At 50.3% G+C, this 25,396-nt stretch overlaps 2 protein-coding genes across 8 annotated transcripts in view; one reads left to right on the top strand and one right to left on the bottom strand.

Annotated features, from left to right (window-relative positions):
* Positions 1–19,008, bottom strand: part of ZER1 (zyg-11 related cell cycle regulator) — a 30,923-nt gene extending 11,915 nt beyond the window's left edge. Inside the window, exons 1-8 of one of the 5 annotated variants that reach the window (XM_066366999.1) lie at positions 18,882–19,008; positions 7,393–7,642; positions 4,464–4,614; positions 3,839–4,275; positions 3,362–3,538; positions 2,442–2,556; positions 2,153–2,299; positions 1,628–1,801 (exon numbers count right to left, since the gene is read on the bottom strand). In XM_066366999.1, the coding sequence (XP_066223096.1) occupies positions 1,628–1,801; positions 2,153–2,299; positions 2,442–2,556; positions 3,362–3,538; positions 3,839–4,275; positions 4,464–4,614; positions 7,393–7,550 (1,359 nt within the window). In that variant the 5' untranslated portion in view covers positions 7,551–7,642; positions 18,882–19,008. The other 4 variants (XM_066366998.1, XM_066367001.1, XM_066367000.1 and 1 more) reach the window with 4 other exon arrangements.
* The window catches only part of TBC1D13 (TBC1 domain family member 13), a 36,500-nt gene continuing 29,841 nt past the window's right edge, over positions 18,738–25,396 (top strand). For 2 of the 3 annotated variants that reach the window (XM_066367007.1, XM_066367011.1), the window contains exon 1: positions 18,738–19,339. In XM_066367007.1, the coding sequence (XP_066223104.1) occupies positions 18,738–19,339 (602 nt within the window). The remainder of the gene's footprint in view (positions 19,340–25,396) is intronic. The other variant, XM_066367010.1, reaches the window with a different exon arrangement.

The following is a 25,396-nucleotide window of genomic DNA, read 5'->3' as shown; positions in this document are numbered from 1 at the left end:
CAGGCCATCTTTGCTCCAATGGAGCCTTGGCTGCGGGAGGGGAAGAAAGAGACAGAGAGGAAGGAGGGGGTGGGGGTGGAGAAGCAAATGGGCGCTTCTCCTATGTGCCCTGGCCGGGAATTGAACCCGGGTCCCCCACACGCCAGGCCGACGCTCTACCGCTGAGCCAACTGGCCAGGGCCCAAGCCAGCATCTTTTGGGCTCAAAAGATCATGACCATGGGGTCATGTCTATGATCCCACACTCAAGCCAGGGACCCCACGGCTCAAGCCAGAGACCTCTGTCCCAGTCTGATGCTCTACCCACTGTGCAACCACCTGGTCAGATGACATACTAATGCTTTAAAAATGCACACATCCACTGGCTCAGCAAGTCTACTTTTGACATGCAGTAAAATGGAAATCGATTAAGTATAGTCAGCAAAACCTTATTAAAATAGCAAAAAATCAAAAAGCAACCTAAATGTTCCAGCGTGGAGGCTGGTTCTGTAACTGCAGCCCAGGCACGCAGGGGGCACCTTTCTGGTCCCCTCGGCGGGACCCAGCACACAGCGCTCTCGTGGCCCCTCGTGGATGGGGACACTGAGCTCTAGGCTGACACCACTGACTATGAAAGGAACCATGAAAACCAGCTGTCTGGGGGAGGAGAGCTGGGGCTGTGAACAACTTTTACTTTCTAGTTAATATATTTTCATATTGCTTGAATTTGTTTTCTAAGCATTCAGTGTCTTACTTTCGTCATCAGGAAATAAACATTTTGTTGCAAAATGTTTGTTGATATGGGAGAGGTTTGCATTCACAAGACACTGTTGCCCATGTTCTAAATCAAGGGTCCCCAAACTACGGCCCGGCCCGTGGGCCACATGCGGCCCCCTGAGGCCATTTATCCGGCCCCGCCGCACTTCTGGAAGGGTACCTCTTTCATTGGTGGTCAGTGAGAGGAGCATAGTTCCCATTGAAATATTGGTCAGTTTGTTGATTTAAATTTACTTGTTCTTTATTTTAAATATTGTATTTGTTCCCGTTTTGTTTTTTTACTTTAAAATAAGATATGTGCAGTGTGCATAGGAATTTGTTCATAGTTTTTTTTATAGTCCGGCCCTCCAACGGTCTGAGGGACAGTGAACTGGCCCCCCTGTGTAAAAAGTTTGGGGACCCCTGTTCTAAATAAACACACAGGCTAAAATCCCGAACCAGAGAGGTCCAGTGTTGGGTGGCTATCTCTGGGGGATGGGGTTGTGGGTGGGGTTTTTTTTTCTTTATAGTTTATTTACAATTTTTCTACAATGGAATCATTATTGCTTTTATAAGAAATGCAGCTATTTAAAATAACAGCCCCCAGCAGAATGTTACTGGGCAGAAGGACTGGGGAGTATCGGCTGAGGCCCGGAGGCAGGAGCACGGAGGCCCTGGGTGGAGGTGGCGGGGAGGTGGAGCTGGGTTAGGGGCCCTGAATGCCAGGTCCAGAGTCTGGGGCTGGTACTGTAGGGAAGAGGGTGGGGGTGGGGCAGGGCAGAGCCTGGCAAGAAAGGGTGGGAGCAAGCACAGCCCCCAGAGACTGGGCCACAGGGCGGGCAGGGAGGGGTCTGGGCTAGAGCATGCAGGGCCGCGGCAGGAGGGGGGCTCACCGTCACCTCCTGGTAGGACTCCATGCCATTCAGCACCACCTGGATGACCTGCCGCCGCAGCTTGACACTTTGCTCTGAGCGGTACTCGGAATTTGTTAGGTAGAAGAGGGCAGCGCTGCCTGTCACTTGAATGTTCTTGTCATACTTGTGGCACTTGAGGGCTGTGATGACCAGCTACATGAAGACAGGGTATGGGGTCCAGGTTGGCAAGCCCTGTTAAAGCTGTGCGGGGAGAGGCCTAGGGCTCTTCAGCGGGGCTGGGACAGGTCCTCTGATTCTGTTCTGAGGGTGGATGTGGGGGTCGGGGAGCAGAAAGCAGGGCAGGGCCATGGTGCTGGGACAAAGCCAGTGCTGGGGCAGGTGAGGCACTGTGGCCCAGGGTTGGGAGTAGGGCTGCTGGTGTCCTGGGGATGAGGGTATGAGAAGAGGGACAGGGGCTCTGGGCACAGTCAAGTCTAGCATCTTCCAGGCGGGAGTAGATGGGAGCCTGAGGGCCCCTCCACTGCTTCTGGGGCTGAGGCTGACCTTCAGAGCCCGCAGGAGCTGGTTGCAGCGCTCGATGCGTGCAATGTCAAAGAGCAAGTTGATGGCCCGTGAGGTGATCTCAGGCCTGTGTTCCGTGTAGGCTTCGATGGCGTTCAGCACCTGCTCCTCATTCTTGTCCCCACTTACCTAGGGATGAAGCATTCTCAGAACAATCAGGAATAGGGCAACGGGGGGGGGGGGGGGATCCTCAGATCCTGGCTCCACCTCCAGCCCCAGGGCAGGCCCCTTTGGACCCTCAGCCCTTCCCCTTCCCTTCCACCCCTCTCACTTTGTAGGCCGGAATGTGCGTCAGGCGGCACAGGGAGGTCTCGAAGAGCCCAAGGAACTGCAGTGGCCTCTTCAGAGCCCGGAACGGCATGATGCTGCTCTTGGAAGGCTCGATGCTAGGGGCGGAGGGTGCTGGGGTCAGTGGCCTGGGGCCCAGGGCGGCCCGGTTAGGCACAAAGCCAGGCCTCTCCTGGGGGTGCCTGGGGCTTTACTAGGGACCCTCTTCTAGGCCCTCCAGCTCTTATTTTTTTGTTTCTTTTTAAGGGGTGGGAACATAGACCTACCTTTTGATGGGAGGGTGGTAAGGTCATGTGTGGGATGAGAGATAAGGCTGTAGTTTGGAAAATACTATCTGCCATTCTAGTGAGCATGTGTCATCTTCAGGTTCCACCGACAGTCATAAAGGGACATGCCCATCAACCAAACCCCACTAAAGTACGGCTGGGAAAGATAGGGCTATGGCCAGTTAGAGCTGATGGGTTTGAATCGGGCTCTCAACCAGCCGACCCAAGAGCCAGCCTATCTGCTGCAACACCAGATGAGCAGCAGACACTGCCAGCCTCTGGCCGGTCTGAGCGTCGTAACTTCCCACCCACTCCTGGGGCTTGCATCTTCTAGCCTTTGCACATGCTGTTCCCTCTGCTAGAACACCCTTCCTCTGGCAAACTCGGAATGAACTTCCAAGATAGCCTGGATACCATTCCTCCTCTGCCCTCCTTCCCGATCCTCAGGACAACCCGGAGCTTCTCCCCCACGGTCCTAATAATGACTTGTCTGTCCCCACTAGCTCACCCAGACTGGAGAGGGCAGGGCCCGGCTCATTTCTTTATCTATGGCACCCAGAACAGCACTCGGCGGAAGGGCGTTTGGTAAATGCCTGCTGAACGATACCCCGCAGCAACGATGGTGGGTGGGCCCCACCTGGTCTGTCCTGCTTCCTCGTCCATCTTGGAGATGCTGCAGTTCTCCAGGATCATGTGGCCAGAGATGTCCAGGGACAGGAGGTTGCCTAGCTTCTGCACAAAGAGACTCAGCACCTTGCGGGTCAGCTTGAACTTGTAGTAGCTGGAGAGGCGGTCTCGGGAGATGTCCAAGTGTCTGGAGATTGTGGGGGGGAGGCACAGGTCAGGAGCTGGACACAGACTGGGCCTGCCTCGTAGACCCCTGCTCCTTCAGTCCATGGCAGGGGAGGGCCCATCCCTGCCCCAACTGCTGCAGGGCATTGTGGGAAAATCCTGCTGGGACCCAGGTGCCCGGAACAGCCCTGATCCAGCTGACACAATGGGACTGTCTCTTCCATACCCACCTTCTGCCTAGCCAGGGGCTCACGAACCTTCTGGGACGGACAACATGAACCTCCCCACCTACACCCCAGCGAGCTCTGGACCGGCTGCTCACCGCAGCTTGTGTAGCTGGACAATGACACGAATATGGTCATCCGACAGGTCCATGTTGTAGAGCACAAGGGACACGAGGCTGTCTTTCCACTGGGTTAGGAAGGCTGCATCACTGGTCTGAATGCCCGAGAGGTCCAGGGCGGCCAGCGAACTGAGCGGCCGCAGCAGGGACTCCACAGGGACCCCATCGATCATGCGGCCTAAGTTGAGGAAGCGGAGGCGGCTAAAGCCCTCGAAGGTGAAGTCCTTGACCAGCACCTGGCAGGTGGGGTTGACGAGGCACTCGTCTTCACAGCCCCCTGGGTTCTCCTCCTCATAGAAAATGTTTGCACAGCCAAAGAGGCTCAGGGACACCAGGGTGTGGCTGAAGCTCCTGAGCGTCTGCAGGCTCTTGGCGGACAGCTTCTCACAGTTGGTCAGGTACAGCTCCACCAGGTCCTGGCAGGAGGCACAGCCCGTCATCCTCACGGCCCGGCCCCTGCCCCGGCCCTGGCCCCTGCCCCGTGAGCTCGAGGAGGGCTCTACACCAGGGGGGAGAGCACTGGAGGGCCCCGGGAACCGTGCCCTGGAGGTGGTCGGCCCTGCCAGCCTCCCAGGCCATCTTGTGTCCGTGCCGCAGGCCTCACCTGCTTGCGAATGGCTTCCAGGTCCTGGTCTTGCACCAGGTCCTCGCGTAGATGGATGCGGGTGAGACGTGTGCTGCGGGGGTCCGAGAAGAGGCTGAAGAAGCTCTCGTGTGGCTCAAAGTTGCAGGTGGCATTGACCAGCTCCACATACCTGGCAGGGAAGAGGCCTGACTCAGGGGGCGGGCATGGCCACTCTCCTCCTCCCTTTAAGACCCAGCACAAGCCCTCCCCTCCCTGAAGCCTTCTCTGACCACCCTGGCAGCAACCTCTGTCTCCTCCTTTTCCTCTTCTTCCTATAGTAACTGGTTGGATCTTGACAGCCCTACTGGTGAGATTAAGGGTGGCCCCAGGAACCAGGAGTCCAAAGGGAGACTTCATCCTGGTGATGAAGGGACCTCTTATCAACAGCAAATCCCAAGCTCTTCCCCCCAAACCACAGACACTTCTATAACAAGATACATGTCCACACTCATCTTCTTTAAGCCAGTTTCCAGTTCCTAGAACAGCCCCTTCGAGGACCATTTCCAACAGGAAGATTAAGTTAAAGGGTTTGGAGTTCCCAGCTAGGTACAGGCAAGCACTCGATAAAACTTTGCTGAGATACCAGCTCATGCAGAATCCTAGTCTTGGTGGGAAAGGCTTTGGAGTCAAACACTCTAGGACAGGGGTCCCCAAACTATGGCCCGCGGGCCGCATGCGGCCCCCTGAGGCCATTTATCCGGCCCCTGCCACACTTCCGGAAGGGGCACCTCTTTCATAGGTGATCAGTGAGAGGAGCATAGTTCCCATTAAAATACTGGTCAGCTTGTTGATTTAAATTTACTTGTTCTTTATTTTAAATATTGTATAAAGTCTACCGGAAAGTTCTGTCCGTTTCTATCACAATAAGTTTTGACATGTGAGCACATGTTTATTTGGCACATGTGTGCCTCTCTATTTTTATCACTTAATGTATACATACTGATGTAGCAAATTAACTAAAACAAAGTTGATTCACGTTAGTCTTTTGTGTGAAGCGATAGTGTACCCATGGCTACTGATAAAGTTCATTTACGCCACTGTAATTTTTACGAATTTCAACAAGGAAGAAATGCTACAGAAGCATGTCTGTCTCATCCACCATATTCCCCGGACTTAGCACCCTCCAACTATCACTTGTTTTTGTCCTTACAAAATTTTTTGAAGGGCAAAAAATTAAAAAATGAAGAAGATATCAAACAAGCACTGGTTTAATTTTTTGCATCAAAAGATAAAACACTTTTCAAAAATGGGATATACAAATTGCCCTCACGCTGGCAAGAAATCATTAATAATAATGGCAATTATATTATTTAATAAAGTTTATTGATGGTAAGAAAAATTTGTATTTTGTTTTATTCCAAAAACGGACAGAACTTTCTGGTAGACCTTGTATTTGTTCCCATTTGTTTTATTACTTTAAAATAAGATATGTGCAGTGTGCACAGGGATTTGTTCATAGTTTTTTTTATAGTCCGGCTCTCCAACAGTCTGAGGGACAGTGAACTGGCCCCCTGTGTAAAAAGTTTGGAGACCCTTGCTCTAGGATCTAAATCCAGCTTGGCTATTCACTACCTGGGCAACTTCATACAAGTAACTGAACATCCAAGAGCCTCAGTTTTTTCATCAGTAAAGCGATCATAGTTCTGGGCCACAGTGTTCAACCCAGTGCTGCCCGACCCACAGTCATGCTCAGAACATTATTACAGGTTGGCTTCTGTGTTTTGTTCACACACATTCTCACTTTTGTCTTTTCTTTTCTTTTCTTTGCAGAGAGAGAGGAAGGGAAGACAGGGCCCCACGTTGATATGTAACTGTCTGGTCTACCAATTTCTCTTCTGGGCATCTCGACTGAATTCCCAGAGGTCAGTAAACACATATCACGCTCCCAGGGGCCTCTATTAGCGGGAGTCCCTTGGAGGGGCCACTTAATAATTTTCTGAATGATTCTATTTCTGATTATGGATCATCCATTATTTGGGCATTGGTGTGTAAACCTGTATGTTCACACACTGACACGTGTTCACAGGCACAGGTGCGCACAAACACATACAGGACAGCAAATAACTCCTTCACTTATATGCAGGTTTCTATACCCTCTCATTGTTGTAACACACACATGCAGTTTCACACTCAAACACACCCATGTGTACACTGGCCCACTACTCTGCCTGCACGCCCTCCATACGCATACCAATATACACATATATAACTATTGTTTTGAAAGAAAAGGAGAGAGGAAGGGTGGGGAAGGAGAAAGAGAAGCATCAATTTGTTGTTCCACTTAGCTGTGCATCCACTGATTACTCTCATATGTGCCCTGACAGGGGCTTGAATCAGCATTGAGCCAGCAACCCTGGGCACGAGCTGGTGACCCTGGGATCAAACCTGTGACCTTGGTGCTCCAGGACAACACTCTATTCACTGTGCCACCCACTGGCCAGGGCCGTTTTCCCCCCCATCAATTTGAGAGAGAGGAAGGGAGGGAGGAAGGGAGAAGAAGGGAGGAAGAGTGAGACAGAGAGAGAGAGAGAGAGAGAGAGAAGCATCAACTTGCTGTTCCACTTAGTTGTGCGCCCATTGATTGCTTCTTATATGTGTCCTGACGGGGGTTCAAACAGGGACCTCAGGATCAAGCTGGTGTCCTTGGATTGAGCCCGTGACCCTGGGATCAAACCGGCAACCTGGTGTTCCAGGATGACGCTCTATTCACTGCACCATTGGCCGGGGTTGCACACATACAACTTGATGGTTAGGGATACAACAGCATTCTGCACCCATGAACAGCCATGTGCCTGCACACACACGTCTGTAATCACATCACTACATGCGGCACACACACAGTGGTACCCGTCTCCCCACACATGCTCATCCCGACTCGCACCCCTGCCCCAGCTCTGGGCCCGCTCACTCATTGACAAGCCGGTCACAGATCTCGCTGGGCAGGAAGATGTCTGGATGGAGCCTCAGAGTCTCCTTGTCCAGTAGGTAGCCCAAGGTGCCATCCAGGTTGCGCAGGCAGAAGTCGGTGCAGAGAGCCATCAGGGACTCAGGAGTGTCGGACGCCATGCTGGGGCAGGAAGGTGGGCTACTCCAGGGCGGGGACTCCAGGGCCAGCAGTGACTCCCCAGCACTCACAGGATCATTGGCAGGGCCACAGCCTAGGGGGTGGGAAAGAAGCTAAGTGAGCCACCTGAGGGCCAGAAGCACCAGCTGCCCCATGTTTATTCTTTGAGTAGGGAAACTGAGGCCCCAGATCTCACACTCAAATGAGCAGCTTTGCAGGCCAGGTCCCAGGACTCCTGACTCCCGCCCTGCCCCTCTTTGCTGTGCCACCATCTGTGAATGATCTGACCTCCAAAGAGCAGGGGTCTTGTCCAAGCATTTCTATGCCTTCACAATGTCTGTGGACGGATGCTTGGGTCGGGCTCACAGGAGATTTGGGTGTCTCTAGCTGTATAATATAACCCGCATATAGCTGTCCCTGTCTGAACACTCAGTATGTGCCAGGGCTTTACAGAAATGTTATCACTAAATCTCATTATACATGATTAAGAATGAAGGCTCCTCCTAATTGAAATAAAAATATACGTCCACATAAAATGCTGTACGTTAATGTTCAGAGAGGTATTATTTATAACAGTCCCAAAATAGAAACAATACAAATGTCCATTAACTGATGGACCAAAAAAAAAAAAGGTCTATCCATACAATAGAATATTATTCAGCCATAAAAAAAAATGAAGTACAGACACATGCTACAGCACTGGACCTTGAAAACACTGTACTAAGTGAAAGAAACCAGTCATAAAAGGCACCATGGCCTGACCTGTGGTGGCACAGTGGATAAAGCGTCGACCTGGAAATGCTGAGGTCGCGGTTCAAAACCCTGGGCTTGCCTGATTAAGGTACATATGGGAGTTGATGCTTCCAGCTTCTCCCCACTGTCTCTCTCTCTCCCTCTCTCTCTTCTCTCTAAAATGAATAAATAAATAAATAAAAATAAAAATAAAAACTTAAAAAAAAAAAAAGGCACCATGGACACACATGATTCTATGATTCCATTTGTAAAAATGTCTAGCCAGAGTCAGGAAACCTACAGAGACGGGGAGACCAGTGGTTGCCTCGGGCTGGGAGGCTGGGGGAAAATGAGAAGTGACTGCGAATGAGTTTGTGGTTTTCTTTTTGGGGTGACGAAAATTGATTGTGGTGACGACTGCACAACTCGGTGACTATACAAAAAACCACCGAGTTATCCCTTTAAACAGGTGCACTGTATGATATAGGAATTCCGGTTCAATAGAACCGTTGTTAAAAAAGTGAAGTCTCCTACTATCTTCACGACATCGAGGTTGGTAAAGATTTCTTAAGTAGGACTCATAAGGGAGAAAGTGGTAAGCTTATCTGCACTGAAGTGAAGAAAACTGTTCATACCTACATAAAAATTAATACAAGGCGGACCTTGGACTTCATGTGACAGTAAAGCAATAGGTTTCTAGAAGAAAACACAGGAGAATATCTTCAGGGCTTTCGAGTAGGCAATACTTTCTTAAATAGGTCATAAAAAAAGACATAAACAATGAAGAGAAATTGATAAACTGGACTGCCTCAAAACTTAAGACTCTTTTCATCAACAGACATCATTAAGAAAAAGAAAAGACAAGTCAGAATAGAAGCATTTCCAAAAATATATCTAACAAAGCACTTGGACTCAGAAAATAGAAACAATTTCTATAAAGCAGTGTTTTAAAAAAAAGACATAGCATCCACTTACAAATGGGGAAAAGACTTGAACAGGCATTTCGTGAAGGACGGGGGATCGGAGAGCACACGGAAGAGGGCTCAGCCTCGTTGGTGCCAGTAAAACCACGATGAAATACCATTGCCCACCCACCAGAACGGCTCTACTGAAAACAACAGCAACAAGACAGGCAACACCAAGTCTGTATTACAGTGAAGACAGGGAACAACAGATGTCACCCACACTGATGGTGGGAATGTAAAATGTGTCAACTGGGAGTGTAACTGGAATATTGTGCAACACTACCTATTAAAGGGGAAGACACATATATGTTCAATGTTCAGCGATTCCACTGAGTCCACACATACAAATGTTCACCAGAGGACACAGACCAGAATGTTCACAGCAGTACTATTCATAACAGCCCCAAACAGTAAAGAACCTGAAGGTCCACTGATATCCAAATAATTACAATATATTCACCAATTAAATACTACACAGCAAGCCCTGGCCAGTTGGCTCAGTGGTAGAGCGTCGGCCTGGCGTGCAGAAGTCCCGGGTTCGATTCCCAGCCAGGGCACACAGGAGAAGCACCCGTCTGTTTCTCCCCCCCTCCCCCCCTCCTTCCTCTCTGTCTCTCTCTTCCCCTCCCGCAGCCGAGGCTCCACTGGAGCAAAGAGGGCCTCTACCCCAGGCCCTAGAGTGGCTCAGGTTGCAACAGAGCGACGCCCTCGAGGGGCAGAGCGTCGCCCCCTGGTGGGCGTGCCGGGTAGATCCCGGTCGGGCGCATGCGGGAGTCTGTCTGACTGTCTCTCTCCATTTCCAGCTTCAGAAAAATACAAAAAAAAAAAATAATAAATAAAATAAATAAATACTACACAGCAAGGAAAATGCATAAGCCACTGTTAACACGATAGCTTGGATGACTCTCAGTTTAGTTAAGAAGCCAGATGCAAAAGAGTACCTATTCACATACTGTATGAACTCATTTATGTATTACTCCATTAGGGGTTTGTTTTCTTAAGTGAGAAGTAGGGAGGCAGAGAGATAGACTCCTGCATGTACCCTGACTAGGATCCACCTGGCCAGTTTCCTATGTGGCAATGCTCTGCCTCTCTGTGGTTGCTGCTCTGCTGCTCAGTAACTGAGCTACTTCAGGGCCTGAGGCAAGGCCATGGAGCCATCTTCAGTGCCTGGGGCCAACTTGCTCCAACTGAGCCAAGGCTGCAGGAGAAGAAGAGAGAGATAAGAGAAAAAAGAGAGGGGGAGGGGTGGAGAGCAGGTGGTCGCCTCTCCTGTGTGCCCTGACCAGGAATCGAATACTCCATTATGTTAAAAAACAAGAAAATCTGCCTGACTAGGCAGTGGCGTAGTGGATAGAGTGTCGGACTGGGATGCGGAAGACCCAGGTTTGAGACCCCAAGGTCGCTGGCTCGAGCAAGGGGTTGCTCGGTCTGCTGAAGGCCCACGGTCAAGGCACATATGAGAAAGCAATCAATGAACAACTAAGGTGTCACAATGAAAAACTGATGATTGATGCTTCTCATCTCTCTCTGTTCCTGTCTGTCTGTCCCTATCTATCCCTCTCTCTGACTCTCTCTGTCCCTGTGAAAAAAAAAAAAAGAAAGAAAAAAACCCCCAAGAAAATCTAACCTGTGGTGGTAGAAGTCAGGGCTGTGGCTACTTTGGGGGTTTGGCTGTGTGTTGAGAAGCCTCCACTCCCTTATCTGTGTGGTGGACATACAGGTGTGTGCACTTTGAATATTCAGGGAGCTGTGTATCATGATGGGTGTACCTTTAAAAATGTATGTTATATGTAGTTCAATAAGAAGTTAAGAAAATGGCCTGGATACTGAAGAGGTCCATGTTTAGAAGGGTATGGGGTCCAGTGAAGTGATGATCTGAGAGCGCATCCTCAGCTTCCACAGCGGCTAACAGAATGAAAACTGAACCTTCACATTCAAATGTGAACGAGACAGAAAACAACCATTTACAGAACTGAAGACAGTCAGGAATAATCCCAAACCATTTTCCTAACAAAGTCTGTATCAGAAAAGGGGGGGAAATAGGCAAAACTAACCTACAACATTTGAAGTCGGGGTAGTGATTACCTCTGCAGGGAGGCAGTAATTAGAACATGACAGGCTGGCCTCTGGGAGTTCTGGGGCAGGAATGCTCCCGTGTGGGTATTCATCAGACTGTCACCCACACTTTGTGGGCCTTTCCTTATCTATGTGATACTTAAACAAAAAAACCATGCCTGACCGGTGGTGGTACAGTGGATAGAGCATTGTCCTGGACACTGAGGTTCCAGGTTTGAAACCACCGATGTTGCCAGCTTGAGTGTAGACTCATTGACATGAATCCTAAGGTTACTGGCTTGAGCCCAAGGTCTCTGGCTTGAGCAAGGGGTCACAACTTGGCTGGAGGCTCCTGGTCAAGGCACGTATGAGAAGCAATCAATGAACAACTAAAGTGCTGCAACTACGAGTTAATGCTTCTCGTCTGTCTCTTCCTATCTTTCTCTGTCTCTCCCTCTCACACACACACACAAAAACCCCAAAACAAAATAAACAAACAAACAAAAAAACACTTGTTTTTAAAAGTGCAGGCTCTGTGCTCAGACAGATCTATGTTTCAACCCAATTCCACAATTCACTGGTAAATTACTTAACCTCTGTGGACCTCAGTTTCCTCATCTGGAAAATGGGGATAATAACCCACACTTCACATCACTGATGGAGTAACGAGAGGTCAGGAAAATGCTCAGTTTGAGGTCTGAAATGACTACGTGCATAACAAAAGCCTCAAACAGGTGAGGAAACTCAAGCTCAGAGAGAAGCTGCTCAGTCCAAACTGGGATGTGAGCCTTATCGCTTGGACTCAGTTCTGGAGTTTAGGGCCCAGCATTGCCTCTGGCTACTTGGGGCCTCTGCATCCATATTTGACTCTCACAGGCTGCTCAGGAAATCCAGTGAACGACCTCAGAGTACCGTGCCCTTCAGAATCACCAGTTCTAAGTTCCCGGTACCACCACTGACTGCTGAGGGTGCTGTAAGAGCTCAGCTTCCAGTCTCAGCCCCGCTGCTTGAGCACAGGTAAACCGGCCACGTGTCTGCATCTCTGTGTGCCTCCATTTCTATTCCGAAACAGGGAGCGCGTTGTGAAAACAACATGGACGATAATAGAACGAGCTTAGTTAGCATGGTGACCGGAATGTAGTAATTGCTCAATAGAAAGTAACTATTATCATCATTGTCGCCTCTCTCACCTGTCCTGGTACCCAAGTAGAACAGGGTGTGCTCCTGGCCAGCTTCAGGTCTATGCTCCCCAGGCCTGAGTCTCCTGCCACAGGGTCCATTGTGCCAGCTGTCCCACCGGCTATGTGACATCTTTGAGGGAAGGTACAATAAACGGGCTGCCTGGGCCCTGGGCATGGCCTTCTTTTGCCTTCATTTATTTTCAGGTCTTCAAGAGTCCGGGAGCCTCTCTTGCCTGGGAAACTGGAGCAAGAGGGAGCACGCTGGCGGAGAGGCAGTGCCCGCTGGAACCCGACAAGTCCAATCTCTTTAAGCAGTCACTCAAGGCCTCCAGAATCAGAACCAGCTTTCTGGCCACCCCGGGCTCCATGAACCCCCTCCTCTAGCTGGTCTGGCCTCCTTCACTGCACTGGCAATAGGCCATCACACAGGCACCTTCAGACCTCTGCTTCGCCGGTTCTCTTTCAACTGGAACCAAATTCAACCTACTATTCGACTCTCTACCAAATACTGCTCCCACCCCCAAATATACATTCATCTCCCTCCTCCAGGAAGTGTCACCAACCATTCTAGCCCATACCACCTTTGAACTCTCCTCCTTGCTTAACTGACACCTAAGTACCCTCAGGTCTTAGTGTCAACATCATTTCCTCCGGGAAGCTTCCCTGACCTGCCAAGGTGCAACTGCTGTGGGCTCGAACGGCCATACTCTAATAGCTCACACTTGGTACTGATGCTAGTTTAACTATCTGGCCTCCCTGCCCGGCGGCCAGCTCCGTGGGGGCAGGAACCAGACTGTCTTGTCTGGCATTGCATTCCTGGGCTTAGCCTAGGTCGTTGATTTACTCGCTCAGTAACTATCTAGTGAGCATCATGCATCCAAAGATAAATAAAAGCAGATGAAGGCTTTGTCCTCGTGGGGCACACTGGCTCTGGATGCCTAAGGTACTGCCCAAACCCACCCCACAGAGCTCGGACCAGTGTTCTGAAGAAGGGAGGTACCTGGAGCTCTGGGTGCCATGCCAGGGACCTACCCTGCACTGAGCACACTTCCTTGGAAGTGACATTTAGCTGCGACCCAAAAGATGAGTCATATTCAACTCTGGTGGTGGGCAGAGAAGGGAAAGGTGTTCCAGGAAAATCTGCACAGGCCGAAGGGACAGACGGTGTGGGCACTGGCACCATGGCCCAACTCCACGACCATTTGCCGGACAGGAGCAGGGCCGGACACCCACGTGGGCTGGACAAATAGTAGGGTGTCACCAGATGCCTGTGGAAGGGACGATGAGGGACTTGTAGGTCGTGCCACCCATGGAAGCCAGGAGGCAAGGCATGCTCTCGTATCCTCCCTGCCAACTGTGCTCAGGACAGTGCCAGGCACCCAGGGGCCAGAGAGGCACCCTCGGGACTATAACTGAGAGAGCTTTGCCTTTCCTGCAGGTCTGAGCCCAGTCACCCTCCTACCCACCAGGTAGCTGCTCTGCCCTAACTCTGCACCTCAGGAGGAAGAAACGCCACCCAGTCTGCCGCCAAAGTCAAAGCAGGCAGAGGGCACCATGTGCTAAGGGCCCGGGCAGTGCTGCGCCTGCTGCCCGGGGCGGCCGAGCTGGAGGACTACGAAGCCATCCTCATGTTGGCACCGAGGCTGACAGGCTTGGGGGCTGGGGTGCCTGGCCAGTTATGCAGCGTCCAGCTGCAGGCCTGGCACACGCCAGAGGTGCCCCCCCAGCTCCTCATTCTCGAGGCAGGCACTGGTCACCCGGGATTCTGGCAACTGGGGACAGAAGGAACTCTGATCGTGACAGAACACCACATGGCGAGAACAACTCTGTCTTTCTCCATCCCTCTCTTGCAGGGACTCTCTTTAAAACTGGATCCATTATGCGCCTGTGATATCCTGGAGGTGGGGGGACAGTGGGGCAAGAAGGAAGAGAGAACAGCAGTGGCAGCCACCTCCACATTGGTGGCTTCCAGACGTGGCACTGAGCTCCTTCCAGGCTTATTTCATAGGGTTTCCTATTTAACCAACACAACAGCATTCCCTAGGATGCTGTACTCGCAGGTAATTCATCATTTGCATAACAAGTTGTCTGATGACCCCTCCTCGGCTCTTGAACTCCAAGAGGAGAGGACAGAAAGAAAACCAGGCTGCCTGCATGGTCCTGGATCCTCAGTGTCCGGCCAGCACCCGGCACCAACGGAATACACGTTTGCTTCCGCTTGAGTCATCGCAGCAAAGCACCACAAGGTAGAGGTGTTACCTTTCTCTGATGAAGACCCCGAGCCTTGCCTAAGATCACACAACTGACTCAAGTGAGACACAACCCTAAACCAAGCCTGTGCGTCTCACCACACTCTTCAGTCTTCCATCCATCCAATAGCAGGAAGAGAAACTGCGGTCCAGAGGAGGGAGCAGGGGACCCCACCAGCGTCCTGACAACCAGACGACAGGGCTGGGGGAGCCGGCAGCTCTGAGCCTTGGAGCAGCGCCTACCCTGGGAAATATTAGGCCAGGAGCCCGGGGGGGGGGGGGCAGGCAAACAGCCCTCACAGGGGCTGGAAGCTTTCCAGGAGGGAATGGATCCCTGGCCCGGTATTGGGGGTAGGAGTCTGTGGGAGAGGAGTCAGGGCAAGTGTCCGGGGACTCCAGGAAACAGGGGTCCCAGTGAGGATCAGAGAGCATCCCAGGAGGGGGACAGCCCGCACGGTCTAAATCTGCAGGATGGGCCATGTCAGGAAGATGCGGAAAAGGAGTGAGGGAGGAATGTTCATCACTGCTCACAGGTGCAATCTGGTGGCAGAGGGGTCTTGGGGACACTTGGGTTCTAATGAGACTTAATGATCACACCCGTACTGAGCACTATATTCCAGAACTCTGAGGATTCAGCAACCACACAAGGCAGGAATCATAATCTGACAATTTACAGCTGAGACAGCTGAGGCTCTGAGCGGTGGAGTAGGCTGCCATGGCCTGTGCAGGTGCACATACCGACATGTACACATGTATCCCTTAGTTCCAGACCCACGGTTTGAGCTTCCCTTGCATGCTCTCATTGAAGCTACAAATAATTTAAGGGACATACAGATTATAACTCTGTTTTCTAGATGAAGAAACTGTGGTTCAAAGAAGTGTAACGACTTGCCCAAGCTCCCCCAGTAAGTGCCTGGCTCTCTCTACCATTATGCTACGGGTTCTCCAAGCCTCAGCTCTCCCTTCTGCAGCATGAGATGTCACTGCCTCCTTAGGACTTGGAGTGTCGTTGGGCACCAAGCACAGATGACTGGATGTCACTGGTAAACATCCTGTGTGCATATCACTTGTTTGCCACGGGACTGGAAGCTTCCTGAGGCAGGGACCCTGTGTGATCTTGGGGGTCCCCATAACACATGAGGTATGGCTGGTTGTGGGGGAAAGAGACATAGTTCCACATGATGCCCAGGGAACACTTATAGCCTCACTATACATCAGGGTCCTGACCTGTCAATGTGTTACAAATGTACCTACCTGATGGGGTTGCTGAGGGCATGCCACAAATGATGGCAAGAAGGTGGTAACCAATAATTATGGAGTGATTTCCTAAGGACGATGTTTGGATAGACCCTTCTGCTCATTTTTTTTTTTTTTTTTTTTTAGAGAGAGAAGAGCGACAGAGAGATAGATAAAGAGAGAGAGAAAGGGGAGGAGCAGAAAGCATCAACTCCCATATGTGCCTTGACCAGGCATGCCCATGGTTTCGAACCGGTGACCTCAGCGTTCCCAGCTCAACACTTTATCCACTGCGCCCCCACAGGTCAGGCTGCTCATTTTTGAAGCTTAAAAATCTGGTCATTCCTGAAGCTTCATGACCCCAAAATAGATGACTGTAGGGGAGACTCTGAACTTGCATTTTAGGAGTCAAGAACAGCTGAGTTACTAAGGCCCTCTGCTCGGGGGGCCCTAGTATATGACTGAAGAATCCTGGCTATGCTAATAAGAATGGTTCTTTACCTTCGTAGAGCTTTAGAACGCACCAAATTCTTTCAGAACCTCCTCTCGTTTCATCCTCCCAATAGCCTTCAGAGTTGGTGTACAGACAGGAAAACTGAGGCCCAGATGGGATGGGACTGACCCAGTACACAAAGTAAGCCAGCAGCAGAGCTGGGCTTGAACCCAGGTTCATAGATTGCTAGTCTGACGATCTAGCCACAACAGCCTGTTCCAACATGCTGGCTTTCGGCATCTAAGTGCTCTGCCTTTTCATTTTCAAATCCTCTGGCCCAACTGCCCTGCTCAGCTGCTCAGACTCCGGCCTGATGCCACCATCAGACTTGGGGAGTGAGCAGGGAGATCAACCTGCAAAATCCGGCTCCTCTGCTGGACACTTCTGAAATGGACAATGCCCATCATTAAATCAGCCACACACACCCCAACCATGCATCTAAGGCCAACATGTACTGTCCTTTCCAACTTGTCTTCATGTCATATTTATTTCAACACCATAATTTTGCTTATTTTATGTAGCAGGATGGAGTTTTGCTGAGCTCTTTTTAAAAATGTCCCCATCACCTTCCACTGTGGTCAAAAAGCCATGACCATGCTACCACCCTCTCTGTTCCCATTGAGACGTGACAGGAAGTTTCCACCTTATCTCCCTCACTCTTTCCCAAAATTCTACTAGCTCAGGGATCACACCACCAGCTGGTGCTAAAAAGAAAGAGTTTCAAGTAGACACATTCAAACAGTTTCTCATCATTGTCATAATCATCACAACTGCTACATGTTGAGTTCTTAATGTGTGCACTTCAGTGTGACCTCTCATTTAACCCAAGAACTATTTTTTATAGATGAGGAAACTGAGGTGAAGAAAAGATCTCTTGTCCAAGATCTCACAACCAGGAAGTAGTGGTATGACCTGATTTAACTAGTGTTCTATGGCTGTCCTTTTTGTATTTATTCCATCAACAACCATGACAAAGATGGAAAAAGGGTACCTACAACTCAAGGCCGGAGTATAATGGCTATCACCTAAAACAAATAAAACAAATCTGTATTTTCTCCAAGGACCAGACACTTCAAGTTAGTACAGTTCTGAAAAGATATCCCATCAGCCACTTCGTGACCTTGCATCACACAGACAGTCCCTGATATCCTCCCCACCATGATCTGGTCCCCACTCTGCTCTGACTTCATCACTCACCCCTCACCTCCTTCATTCTGCTCCCACCCTATCATCCTTATGCTGTTTCTTAAAATCATTAGGTACATGACCTCAGGACCTTTGTACTTGCTGTTTAATGGTTTGCCTTCAGAGACCTGTATGGCTTGCTCCCTCACTCCCTTCAGATATCAACCAATTAGACACTTTCTCTGACCACCCTCTATGAAAAGGTGCCTGGCTCTTTCCATGGCCCTTGCTTTGTTTTGCTCCGTGGCCACCCTACATATTATGTTTATTATTTGCTGAACGAATGAATGAACCAAAACAGAGAGGCTCCTCACTCCTGGCTACCACCTCCTGTTCTGAGGGTAGTCTCCTGTGGCCCTTTTCAAAGCCGACTTCAACGCTCATTCTAACCAGTTTGAACCCCAAAGAGAAACATTCTGTGGGAAAGACCATATAGGGTGATTTTCCCATGGAGGTATCAGGCATCCCTCTGTCTCTGAAAAAACAAACGTGCTGGCAGGCACAGACAAAGACTGGAAATCCTGGGTACCTTGGGCCAAAGAGCACCCAAGTCAAATTCCACCCCCCCCCGAGCTATACAATGGCCAGCACAGTCCGTCTGTTTCAGCTCACCTACCCCGCTCCTTACTCCTCAGGTTTGCAACCCCAACCCATAGCTTTCCCACCCTGCTGGGTTTCCCCGCACCTGGTCATCCCTTTTAGGAGCTGATCCGGAATTCAAGCCATCCCTGAGCTTTTAAGCACTGCTTTGGGGTAACTTAAGTTCATCCAACAGGTAGGAGGGGCAAGGGTTAGCCCTTTCAGTCCTACATCCATCCCCCATTTTGCAGGGGCATCCACCAGGGAGTCATTTTCTCTCTGGAGGAAGGGAGCTCAGTTTTAAAGGCACGTTTCTCAGACCTGGCAGCAGGGGCAGAGGAGGAAGAAGCCCTCCCACCGTCGGCCGAGATGGACCTGTGCAAGTGGGTGCAGCGGCGTTGCTGAGGCGATGCTGAGGCGCCGGAGGCAGGAGCAAAAGGGGTAGGACGCAGATACATCCCCTGGCTCCGGGAACGGACGAGAGGCTTCCTCGGCCGAGGAGGAGCGGAGGATGCGGCCGGGGCCGGCAGGGGATGTCGTCAGGCTAGGGCCGGGGTCTGGGGGAGACGCGGGTCGCCGAGGCGGAACTTGGGATCCCGGAGGCTGGAGCCCCGGGCGGGAGGGGGTCGCGCCGGGGGGACCCCGTGGCCGTTACCTTGCCCTTAGGGCTTCAGGCAGCCGGGTGCTGGCTCCGGGGCCCGGCCCCTCCCCCGATCCGGCTCCTACGGCTCGGAGCCTGCAAGCCGCCGCCGCCTCCGCTGTCAACAAACCCCGGGCGCGTCACTTCCGGGGCCGCCCCTTAGCAACAGCGGGCCAGTGTCCCCGAAGTGTCCCGCGGCGAACGCGGGCGGCGGCGGCAGAAGGTTCCGGGACCCCGAGCCCGTGTGCAGGGGGAGGAGGGTGCGGATGGGGCCCCCACCCAGTGGTGAGCACGTGCCTTAGGGACTGTCCCTGTCCCGCTCCTGTGACCCGGGGTTCGGGTTTCACTCCGTCCTGCGGCTCACCAGATCCCAGGGAAGGACGGACTCCACCTTTCCCCGTCAGCACCGACGTCTCTAGCAGCGCCAGCCCCTACCCCCAGAGCCCTATTGAACACCATCTCTGGTACCACAGGTAACACACCCACTCGTCCAAACACAGTCATCAGTGTCCTCCCAAACGCCCTGCTGCTTCCCCGGCTAGGTAATGGGCCACCGGGCAACTCGTCTGTCACGTGGGAAGTTAGGGGTTGGCCTTGGCCCTTGCATTTTCCTCAGTTTCTGGTCCAGTCGCCAAGTCCTAAGGAAAACTCAAATCCAGTCCCTTCTCTCCTAACCAAGTAGTACCGGACTCCGCACACCATCGTTTCTCCCTGGATTTCTGGAACAGCCTCCTAATGGGATTTCCTGCTCCTTCCCCTCATTCTCTCTACAGTCCTAGTGTTTTTCCAAAACAATTCTGATCAGGGCACTCCCCTGCTTACAACTCTTACCGTAGACGGCAAAGTTATCTGTCCTCTGTCTCCTTCTCCAGCCTCTTGTTCAACTCTCCTTACTTGCACCCCCCCCCCATTCTCCAATCCAGAGAGTGTAGAGTGTTACTGTTATTAATTTTAAAATGTTTTTATTGATTGATTTTAGAGATAAAGGAAGGGGGAGATAGAGACATGTGCCCTGACCTGGGTTAGAACCCACAACTTCTGCATATTGGGTCGTCACTCCAACCAAGTTATCCGCCAGGGCTGTTATTATTTTTCAAAAGAACCCTTTCTCTTCCAAAGTCTCAAACAATATCTTCCGAACTAAACACTTTTCATGCTCCCATCTATATCCAGCATACTCCTCCACCTTCTGGTCTCAGTTTAGAAACTACTTTCTTGGAGGAATTTTTTTTTTTTTTTTCTGTAACAGAGACAGAGGGAGAGACAGAGAGAGGGACAGATAGGACAGACAGGAAGGGACAGAGTAAAAAGCATCAATTCTTCATTGCAGCTCCTTAGTTTTCTTAGTTGTTCATTGATTGCTTTCTCATATGTGCCTTGACCTGGGGGGCTATAGCAGAGTGAGTGACCCCTTACTCAAGCCAGCAACCTTGGGCTCAAGCTGGTGACCTCGGGATTTTTGAACCTGGGTCCTCTGCGCCCCAGTCTGACACTCTATCCACTGCGCCACCTTCTGGTCAGGCGAGATTTTATTTATTCATTAGAGGGTTGAGAGAGGAGAGAGAGAGAGAGAAAGGGGGAGGAGCAGGAAGCATCAACTCCCATATTTGCCTTGACCAGGTAAGTCCAGGGTTTCAAACTGGCAACCTCAGTGCTCCAGGTCGATGGTTTATCCATTGTGCCACCACAAGCCAGGCGGGAATCCTATCTTGATACAACCCTCAACTCAATTCTAATAACTAACAACCCTCAACTCAATTCTAGTAACTAACTTTGTGGATTTTTTTCTTTATGCATAGCAAATTTTAGTTTTTGACCATGTGTAACTATGTCCAATTAAAAAATTTTTTTTTTTTTTTTTTTTTTTTTTTTTTCTCATTTTTCTGAAGCTAGAAACAGGGAGAGACAGTCAGACAGACTCCCGCATGCGCCCGACCGGGATCCACCCGGCACGCCCACCAGGGGCGACGCTCTGCCCACCAGGGGGCGATGCTCTGCCCATCCTGGGCGTCGCCATATTGCGACCAGAGCCACTCTAGCGCCTGGGGCAGAGGCCACAGAGCCATCCCCAGCGCCCGGGCCATCTTTGCTCCAATGGAGCCTAGGCTGCGGGAGGGGAAGAGAGAGACAGAGAGGGAAAGCGCGGCGGAGGGGTGGAGAAGCAAATGGGCGCTTCTCCTGTGTGCCCTGGCCGGGAATCGAACCAAAAAAATTTTTTTAACTTTAAAAAGATTTATTGACTTATTTTAGAGAGAGGAAGGGAGAGAGATACACAGAAATGTCTATCTGTTCCTATATGTGCTCTGACCAGCAGTCAAACCCACAACCTTTTTAAAAAATTATTTATTTATTTATTATTATTATACAGACAGAGAGAGAGTCAGAGAGAGGGATAGATAGGAACAGACAGACAGGAAGGGAGAGAGATGAGAAGCATCAATCATTAGTTTTTCGTTACGACACCTTAGTTGTTCATTGATTGCTTTCTCATATGTACCCTGACCATGGGCCTTCAGCAGAATGGAGTAACCCCCTGCTTGAGCCAGGGGCCTTGGGTCCAAGCTGGTGAGCTTTGCTCAAACCAGATGAGCCCGTGCTCAAGCTGGAGACGCTGGCGACGCTAGCGACCTCGGGGTCTCGAACCTGGGTCCTCCACATCCCAGTCCTACACTCTATCCACTGCGCCACTGCCCGGTCAGGCCCCACAACCTTTTTACATGGAGACAACACTCTTACCAACTAACTACCTGGCCAGAGCTTAACTACGTACAATTTTGAATCCTTTGAAAAGTTTATTAGTTTTGCCCTGGCCGTTTGGCGCAGTGGTAGAGGGTCAGCCCAGTGTGTAGAAGTCCCTGGCCAGGGCACACAGGAGAAGCGCCCATCTGCTTCCCCACCTCTCCCTCTCTTCTCTGTCTCTCTCTTCCCCTCCCGCAGCCAAGGCTCCATTGGAGCAAAGTTGGCCTGGGTGCTGAGGATGGCTCCATGACCTCCACCTCAGGCGCTAGAATGGCTCAGGGTGCAGCAGAGCGACACCCCAGATGGGCAAAACATCGCCCCCTGGTGGGCATGCTGGGTGCATCCTGGTTGGGCGCATGTGGGAGTCTGTCTGCCGCCCCCCCTTCCCCCTGCTTCTCACTTCAGAAAAATACAAAAAAAAAAAAATCCCCATCAAACCTAACCTAACCTCAATTTCTTGCCCTTCTCCAGAGATGACCACTCTAAACAATTTGGTGCATAAACCCCTTAGGCCTTTAAAAATATGCATGTATATGTAAAAACTAAAACTAAAATTCTTAGGATTATTCATAGGAGTAAGTCTTTGTGACTTTGGGTTAGGCATTGGTTTCTTTAATATGATACCAAATGCAAGAGAAAAATATAGACAGACTGGATTTCATCAAGGTTAAAAACTGTGCACCAGGCCCTGGCCGGTTGGCTCAGCGGTAGAGCGTTGGCCTGGCGTGCGGGGGACCCGGGTTCGATTCCTGGCCAGGGCACATAGGAGAAGCGCCCATTTGCTTCTCCACACCCCCCCCCCTTCCTCTCTGTCTCTCTCTTCCCCTCCTGCAGCCAAGGCTCCATTGGGGCAAAGATGGCCCGGGCGCTGGGGATGGCTCCTTGGCCTCAGCCCCAGGCGCTAGAGTGGCTCTGGTCGCGGCAGAGCGACGCCCTGGAGGGGCAGAGCATCGCCCCCTGGTGGGCGTGCCAGGTGGATCCCGGTCGGGCGCATGCGGGAGTCTGTCTGTCTCTCCCCGTTTCCAGCTTCAAGAAAAATACAAAAAAAACCCACAAAAACCTGTGCACCAGGCAGTTGCGCAGTGGATAGAGCATCGGACTGGGATGTGGAGGACCCAGATTCAAGACCCGAGGTCACCAGCTTAAGCACGGGCTCATCTGGTTTGAGCAAAGCTCACCAGCTTGGACCCAAGGTTGCTGGCTTGAGCAAGGGGTTACTCAGTCTGCTGTAGCCCCATGGTCAAGGCACATATGAGAAAGCAATCAATAAACAACTAAAGTGCCACAACAAAAAACTGATGATTGATGCTTCTCATCTCTCTGTGTTTCTGTCTGTCTGTCCCTATCTATCCCTCTCTCTGACTCTCGCTCTGTATCTGTAAAAAAAATTTTTTAAAAAGGGCACTATCAAGAATATGAAAGGACAACTCACAGAATGGGAGAAGATATTTGCAAATCATATATATGATAAAGAGCAGTAATCCAGGATGTACAAAGAACTAAATAATAAAAAAGCTAATAACCCAATGTAAAATGGGCAGAAGAGCTGACCAGGCAGTTCTCCAAAGATAATATGCAAACGTCAGAGATGCACGTGAAAAGACACTCAGCATCATTAGTCATCAGGAAAATGCACATCAAAACCACAATAAGATACAATTTCATGTCCTTAGGGTGGGTATGATCAAAGAGGTAGACAATAACAAGTAGTGTCAAGGAAGTGGAGAAATGGGAACAATCCTGCATTGCTTGTGGGAAAATAAAATGTTATAGCTGCTTTGCGAAGCAGTTTGGCAATTCCTCATTAAGCAGTTAAGCATAGCCTGGCTGCTGGTGGTGCAGTGGATAGAGTGTAGACCCCAGATGATAAGTTTCCCAGTTTGAACCCCCAAGGTTACCCTGGCTGGATAGCTCAGTTGGTTAAAGGATCATCCTGAAGCACAGAGGTTGTCAGTTCGATCCCCAGTCAGGGTACATACAGGAACATCTCGATGTCCTGTCTCTCTCTCTTTCTTCCTCTCTTGCTGAAGTCAATGAAATAAATTTAAAAGAAAAATAGCTCAGTTGGTTGGAGCATCATCCCAAAGAACTGAGGTTTCCGGTTTGATTCCCAGTCAGGGCACATACAGGAACAGATCACCGTTCCTCTTCTCTTCCTTCCTCCCTCGATAAAAATCAATAAATAAAATCTTAAAAAAAAAAAGATAGAAAAGAAAGTTTCACAACTTTCACTCATGAATTCTACCAAACATTTAGCAGGGGTAGTCAACGTTTTTATACCTACCGCCCACTTTTGTATCTCTGTTAGTAGTAAAATTTTCTAACTGCCCACCGGTTCCACAGTAATGGTGATTTATAAAGTAGGGAAGTAACTTTACTTTATAAAATTTATAAAGCAGAGTTACAGCAAGTTAAAGCATATAATAATAATTACTTACCAAGTACTTTATGTAGGATTTTCACTAAGTTTGACAGAATAAATCTTTATAAAACAACCTACTACCGCCCACTATGAAAGCTGGAACGCCCACTAGTGGGCGGTAGGGACCAGGTTGACTACCACTGAAAGGAATAAGTAATACCAATTCTACATAGCTATTTGATAAAATTGAGGAGGAGGGATGACCTTCCAACTCATTTTATGAGGCATCATTAGTCTGATAACAAAATCAAACAAAGACATGACAAGAAGATAAAACTACAAACCAATATCCCTTGTGAATATAAATGCAATTTTTTTCCTTTTTTTTGTGACAGAGACAGAGAGGACAGACAGGGACAGACAGGAAGGGAGAAAGATGAGAAGTATCAATTATTCGTTGCAGCACCTTTGTTGTTCATTGATTGCTTTCTCATATGTGCCTTGACCAGGGGCTATAGCAGAGCGAGTAATCCCTTGCTCAAGCCAGCAACCTTGGGTTCAAGCCATGGACCATGGGGTTATGTCTATGATCCTACACTCAAGCTGGTGAGCCTGCACTCAAGCCGGATGAGCCTGTGCTCAAGCCGGCAACCTCGGGGTTTCGAACCTGGGTCCTCTGCATCCCAGTCTGACACTCTATCCACTGTTCCACCATCTGGTCAGGCAATGCAAAAATTCTTAAAAGAATTTTTAACAGAATGAGTACAGTACAGAATAAGCAATTCTTTTTTTTTTTTTTTTTTTTAGTGAAAGGAAGAGAGATGGAGACAGACTCCCACATGTGCTCGACTGGGATCCATCCAGCAAGCCCACTAGGGGGCGATGCTCTGCCAGTCTGGGGCCCTTGCAGGTTGCAATTTTTTAGCGCCTGAGGTGGAGGCCATGGAGCCATCCTCAGCGCCCAGACCAACTCACTCTAGTCAGGCCATGGTTGCAGGAGGAGAGGAGGAGAGAGAGAGAGAGAGAGAGAGAAGTTAGAGGGGGAGGGATGGAGAAGCAGATGGATGCTTCTCTTGTGTGCCCTGACCAGGAATTGAACCTGAGACATCTACATGTTGGGCTGATGCTCTACCCAGATGTGGATTAAGGTCGGTTGAGGCCCCGGGTGGAGAAGAAAATATTGAGCCCCTTAAAAAAAAGAGAGAGCCTGACCAGGCGGAGGCGCAGCGGATAGAGTGTTGGACTGGGATGTGGAAGGTCCCAGGTTCGAGACCTCGAGGTTGCCAGCTTGAGCACAGGTTCATCTGGTTTGAGCAAGGCTCACCAGCTTGGACCCAAGGTCGCTGGCTCGAGCAAGGGGTTACTCAGTCTGCTGTAGCCCCACGGTCAAGGCACATATGAGAAAGCAATGAATGAACAACTAAGGAGC

Source organism: Saccopteryx leptura, chromosome 2, assembly GCF_036850995.1.
Source record: "Saccopteryx leptura isolate mSacLep1 chromosome 2, mSacLep1_pri_phased_curated, whole genome shotgun sequence".
Classification (NCBI taxonomy): Eukaryota; Metazoa; Chordata; class Mammalia; order Chiroptera; family Emballonuridae; genus Saccopteryx; species Saccopteryx leptura.
The sequence above is the reverse complement of the archived record's forward strand: the minus strand, read 5'-3'. Positions and strand labels throughout refer to the sequence as shown.